This window comes from Myxine glutinosa, chromosome 7, assembly GCF_964187855.1.
Source record: "Myxine glutinosa chromosome 7, kmMyxGlut1.1, whole genome shotgun sequence".
Lineage (NCBI taxonomy): Eukaryota > Metazoa > Chordata > Myxini > Myxiniformes > Myxinidae > Myxine > Myxine glutinosa.
Window position 1 is genome coordinate 148363548 of NC_136267.1, and position 6874 is coordinate 148370421.

General features: G+C 40.2%; 1 protein-coding gene across 6 annotated transcripts in view; it reads left to right on the top strand.

Moving 5' to 3' along the window:
- The window catches only part of LOC137431736 (rho GTPase-activating protein 15), a 246576-nt gene that overhangs the window by 204257 nt on the left and 35445 nt on the right, over positions 1-6874 (top strand). For all 6 annotated transcript variants that reach the window (XM_068123376.2, XM_068123381.2, XM_068123380.2 and 3 more), the window contains 2 exons: positions 4141-4275; positions 5880-5985. In XM_068123376.2, the coding sequence (XP_067979477.1) occupies positions 4141-4275; positions 5880-5985 (241 nt within the window). The remainder of the gene's footprint in view (positions 1-4140; positions 4276-5879; positions 5986-6874) is intronic.

Below are 6874 nucleotides of genomic sequence, written 5' to 3' on the forward strand. Positions count from 1 at the left end.
ATATGTTTATGATTGTCATCGGTGCCTCCATATGACGTCATAATTCGACAAGTACAAAACATCCAATCAAGATGAAATTTCTTGAGCGCCATGTCGGCAAAAACTGGTGGAGAAAAAAAAAGTAATGATGACGTCATCGGTCACGTGGTTCGGCCTCCATCTTGGAAAAACCGATAAACTTTGCACCACCATATCTCCGAAAGTGCTGAATAGAAAAAATTGAGACATGGCTCATTGTAAAGAACTCTCCATGGGGAATAGAATATGCTAATGATGATGTCATGGGTGCCTCCATTATGACGTCATAATTCGACAAGTACAAAACTTCATCCGATCAAGATGAAAGTTCTTGAGCATAATCTGGGAATAAATTAGTTTAGAAAAAAATAATAATGTTGACGTCATCGGTCACGTGGTTCGGCGGCCATATTTGTTTTAACACAAAAGCCTTAAAAACCACTGAAAATACATCCTGGCGAGGGTTTGCAATCTCTGATTGCTCTTTTTCTTGTTCTCTATGGGTTCTCAGGGGTTCTCCGGGGTTCTAAAGGGTAATTCTTGTGTTTGGATCGTTTCTAGTTTCTATAATTTTCAGCTGTAGAAGCTCATGTGCAGTCACACAGAGGTGAATACTTTGAGACCAGGGATAGCTCCATTACACCTTTTGATCCACTTTCTGAAATCCACATGTGGAATATGGAGAAGACACACACACACACACACACACACACACACACACACACACACACACACACACACACACACACACACACACACACACACACACACACACACACACAGACACGCACACACACACACACTTTAAATAGATGCCGGGGCTTATTTATTGCCTTATTTGATACCAGCAAAGGTACCCAGTGATGCCGGGCAACGCTGAGTCGCTTCATGACAGGAATATTGGGTGAGGAGGGAGGGAGGAGAGAGTATGGAAGGGAAGTGAGGGAAGGGGAAGCGAGGGCAGTGTGAGGGGACGGGTGGCGTAGGCTGCGTGAGGGGAGGAGAAATGACGGCAGTGCCATAGAACATATGAGGGTTTGGCAAACTTTCCAACAGGTGCAAAAGTACAAAATAATTAATAAAGGATACAATTGTGTAACTGACTCTGGACATCCCATTCAAATAGGATAGCAAACTATCCATCATTTTCAAACAGCACGTACCATTTTAAGAGATTATAACATGGGTTTCCCTGAGGGGATGCAACTCGACCTGCATCTGCCACCACGGTTCCCACCCTTTCCCCTCCCTCATCCTACCACCTACCACCTCCTCCCAGACTCCCAACCCACCCTTTCCCGTGCAAACAAACAAACATCGAAGAATATCACTCAAAGTGGAGCAACAAAGTCATTACAAATATTTAAGCAAGATGACAAATAAAGATAATGGTGAATCTGCAGTGTGTTCCATTACCATGCAGATTGTAGAGCGCTCACCAACCGGCTTAAGCACTGAAGCAAGCACTCCAATGAAACGGTTGATAAGGAACAGATGGTTTGGCAAGCAATAGAAAGTGAATTGCTTCTGGTTTAAATGGCCGAAAATGTTGGCAGATCCAACCCGCCAATCCCCACTTCTTTCGTATTTTGAAATAGACGCAGTCTGGATCCGTCATATAGAGGGAATTTTAATGGAAAATTTTTGTCTGAAGTCGCAATTTTGCAAATTGTTAATTGCGAATTTTGTCGCAATTTGTCTGAAGATGATTCAAATCTTCGAGTTTCCTACAAGTATTGCAGGTCCCAGTACAGTCGAGTGACGCTCAATCCTATGGAGGCATGAATTAATATGACGGAGCAGAAGGAGGGATGACAGCCTTGCTTAAATAAATAAATACACTTAGTTATAAGAATCGCTCAGGTAAATTTTATAAGATTTCACTCCAGTTTTTAGCCGCGTTGCAGACGCTGCTCATAGAGTGCCCTCTGCTGTTGTTGTTGTTGTTGTTCTTCGAGTTCTTGCAGAGAAGACAAAACCTCAAAGCTCCACCCATTCTGGGAGAGCCTTCATATAAACAAATATCCACTATTTTATTAACTCGCATAGCCTTGAGGCCTGTTTTGTAGGCCCGTGGTGTCTTCCTCTCTCACACAGTTTTATTTCAAATCAAATTCGATATATCATTTCATTTTTCACAGTCGCTAACATAGTTTTAGACTCGGTTGAAAAAAAACTGGAAGAAAATCCGATGAAAGTTGCCCTTTATAGAACGAAATGAATTCTCAAAGGCCTGTAACTTCAAGTCCATTGAGATTTTTTTTTTTTAAATCACGGCATGGTCAGTCATACACCGCCCGAAATAACAGACGCGAAAATGCCGAGATATATTAAAAATTCGTCCATTTGATGACGATCGTCACGATGAAATATTTAATTTATACGTCGTCACAATAATGTGGAGAGAGGAGCATAGCTTCGTTCACGTGTCGCCACACACGGGAAATTGCCGAGATATATTTTTTTTAAATCGCGGCATGGTCAGTCATACACCGCCTGAAATAACAGATGGGAAAATGCCGAGATATATTAAAAATTCGTCGCCACACACGGGAAATTGCCGAGATATATTTTCACTTTGCACAAAAATAACATCAAGTAATCGAATCAATAGGAATGTCCTGTGCCTATAACATCGACGTTATAGGCAACGCTGCATCTAGGCATTGTGTAACATCGACGCGGCTTTTGTTTTAATTAAAACTTTTTGTACTTGTTTTATACTTATTTAGTCTACAGGATCCTATCCTAAACTCCAAATGCAAATTTATATTATATGCTATAATTAGTCCACTAACTATGCTATTATTATAAACAGGTTGAGATGGTTTGGTCATGTGTTGAGGAAGGATGAAAGTGACTGGTTGAGAAGAGTGATGGAAATGAATGTAGAAGGAAGTAGTGTACGGGGAAGACCGAGAAAGACTTGGCTAAAGATGGTGGAAGAAGAAATGCGGGCAAGGGGGTTAACAAGGAGAGATGTAGAAAATAGGGCAATATGGAGAAGATTGTCATGGGGACCGCAAAGCTAACCCCTGCTCTAGCAGGGAAAATGGCCTTAAAATGCATGTTGTTGTTGTTGTTGTATGCTATAATTAGTCAATGAGAGTGGATCATGTTTCCAAGGTGAGGTGCATTTGAATAAGCCGAAATAAAATGGCTGCTTATGAACCCAGCGATGTGACAGAGGGCTGACCAAGATGGCGCACCGCCATTTTAGTTCGGCTTATTCTGGCTTTTTGTGATGAGAACTCTAAATTACCTTCAAAAGGGGTACTTAAACACAGTTTTAATTCCTGCACTTCCTTGGTGTTCGATAAGTATGCATGCAATGTTTGGGGCAGCTCGGTTTCATGGTTTTTGAGTTATGGAGGACACACATACAAATACACGCACCTCTATTTATCCATATATATATATATACGCACACACACACACACATCTCCCTTTTATTATAATCTCGACGAGGAAAAGGCCTCGCCTCCCCCTCCTTCCCCACCCCACCCTCCCCCCATCTCCAGCCCCAACCCCTTCTCCCCAATGATGGGAAAAGTTTGCATTAATCTCTCAATTTAAATTATTTCATGGACTTTTAAAAGGTTAATTGTATTGCACTCTTGGTGTAATTCAGAGCCAAAGCTCCGAGCTACTTATACCGCCCACCCCCAAAATTATGGTGCACCATCATCTGGCGGAGGTTCAATTTGTCTGAAACGAGGGTAAAATATCCTGCTTGAGAAATAAAATTTGGAATCAACATTATTGTTGCTTGTTGCTAACAGGTCGTACTGCAAGCGCTATGATGGGACTCAATCTGTGCCTTTCTGCCTCGTCAAGTGAGGTGGTTCGATATAACCTCTGTGTTGTTGTATATCAGTGTGACTGATAAAACAGTAATTATTTTGCATCCAATGTGATTAAATTTTGACACTTAGCTTAGACTATTCATCGATTCAGCTTTAAATTTGTTATGTAGCAAGATATTTCTTTGGGATTTGCCTTTCATGACATACAATGATTGATTATTGTTTTTTTTCAATTCTGCTTGCTTTTATTCTCCCCCCCCCCCCCTCCCTCAATCTCCTGGCCGCCCCCCTTCCCATCACCCCTATTTACTTACAGATGATAATGCAATTCTAGGTGAGACTCACATGGAAGACATTCATGTCATTACGGGGGCCTTCAAGATGTTTTTCAGGGAGCTCCCTGAGCCTCTTTTCCCATTTAACGCCTTTGACGAGTTCATTTCTGCTATCAGTGAGTGCCTTTTCCACCTTTTTATGTTTTCAGCCTTCTGGCTTTTGCTGTTTTCTCGATGCTTTAAAGGATTTTCGAACTTCGCCTTTGCCATCCATTGATATTGCCACTGTTAATTAACTTTGTCAAATGTTTCATTCAAGAGTATTGTTAGGTTTATGGCAGAGGGGCAGAAGTTATATTAAGCCCCTTAACGTGTATATGTAGGTGTAGTTGTAGAACCTGTCTTATTTTGGGTGTGCGGTTAAAAATGTCCATGTGAAATCATCCCTTGCAAAGGAGACCGAGGTTGTGCTTGTAGAGATGACTAGGTCAAGGTGTCTTGTCTCGCTACACATGTATACACACACATCTGCCTTTTATTATTATGGACGAGGAAAAGGTCGCTTCCCTCCACCACCCTCATTCCCCAATGACGGGAAAAGTTTAAGTTAATCTTTCAAATTAAAATATTTCATGGACTTTTAAAAGGTTAATTGTATTGCACTTTGTTTTTGTTTAATTAAGAGCCAGTGCTCCGAGATATTTAAACCGCCCACCCACAAAATGGTGGTGCAACATCGGGCGGTGGAGGTTCAATTTGTTTGGGAAGAGGGCAAAATATCCTGCTTGCAAAATCAATTAGTGTAACTCTATTTGATAAATAGCAGAGGATTAACCTCGCAGGTTCACAGGCGTGCAGCAACTGCTTAGCATGGCCTGTGAGGAAAAGTTTAGTTTGGCCATCTTTGAGGTCTCGGCTTCAGCATACAGTGTTTGCGTCCTGTCCGGAGGTTGGCATTGCCACAACGGTATTACTGATGTGTCGTCTCTTTGGGAGTTTTGCAATTCAATTTTTGTATGATGCCACTGAAACGTTGTTTGGGGTCATTTGAGTTGTCATATGATAAATTGGATATCGTTAATTTACCTTTGAGAGTTTTAGTGTGGATTTGTTTCTTGGTCCGACTATAAACTGTCATGTCCGTACCTTGTAGGCAGGGCGGTGTATAAATAAGGGCGGTGTACACCGTTTTTCAAAGTGATGTAAAGCTGGTTGTTTTTTTTACTTCTTGCATTTTGTGTGTTAAATATTACATGATACCTTTTGAAAATAATTAAATGGATCAATAATGTCATTTTCTTACATAGTGCTGTTCATTTAGGAATAAAATGTCAAAGCCCTTTCATTGCAAGAAAACGTCATGGTAAAAGTTTACCAAGCAACTGTAAAATATAGGATTTTTAAAAGAAAAAGAAAATGAAAGATTTGGCCTTTACCTGAAAATTTCCTGGCCAGGATCTAAGTTCCTGCTTTGTCTGTCACATCCTTTAATTGAGTAGTGACTTGTAGAGGGTTAAAGTTATTCATTACTATATATGGGTGCCCTGCTGCCCCCCTTTTCTCAGGCACTGAGAGGTGTGGATCAGGAACAACTTCGGTTGAATGTTATTTAGCTATGACTGATGTCTACTTGACCAATTACTGTCCACATTAAAATGACCAAGTGCCTTTGGTGGAGTATTTGGAACATTTCACAATCGACCTGAATCTCACTTGACATAACAATATTTTAATATTACGTTCCACTTTTGTACAATCACAATGTAACTTCTTGTTGCAGAAATTCCAGATGCAAGCAAAAAGCTTCAGACCATAAAAGAACACGTCAAGAAATTGCCTGAGGCAAATCATGACACCATGCGGTCTCTTTTTGAACACCTGAAGAAGTACGTTCATGTACTATATACATACATACCTAATTGGTGAAAGCATGTTTATTAATGAAATGGAAAACCAAATACTGCATTTGAGTCATCAGAAGTAGAACAAAGATGGAGTCTTCAGGAGGAACCTGAATAGGATTTGGGTTTCAGCTACTACTCCTCAACCCTCAAACCCATCCAGGTGCAGCCAAGTGAACTTCCCAGAAAATTTTCTGCAAGAATTCACTTCTCCAAAGACAGATAGATAAAGAAAGAGAGAAATAAAGAAAAAGCAAGAATTATAACTATATATATATATATATATATATATATATATATATATATATATATATATATATATATATATGATCGTTTTAAGGCCATTTTCCCCGCTAGAGCGGGGGTTAGCCTTGCGGGCCCCATGACAATCATGGTTCCCTGTTTGAGGCAATGTTTTTATGGCCGGATGCCCTTCCTGATGCCAACCCTTGGTCGCCTCTTACCATGCACAGGGATACGGTGTACCTATTCTAAATCGGGGTACACACCGTGATCATTCATCCCAGCAAGCTGGTACTCAATTTGCCGACCTCGGAAGGATGACAGGCTGAGTCAACCCCTCTGGCGTTAATTCAGCGATTGACCGGGATTCAAACCCAGGATCCAAGGATCCCAAGCTGGCACCCTAACCGCTAAGCCAACACAAGGCTATATATATAGGTTGTTGTTGTCATGATTTGCCTCAGGGACCGTGGTATATATATATATATATATATATATATATATATATATATATATATATATATATATATATATATATATATATATATGTATATATATATATATATATGTATATATATATTATATATATATATATTGTTGCGGATATGAGGATTGTATTTTTTTGATTGTA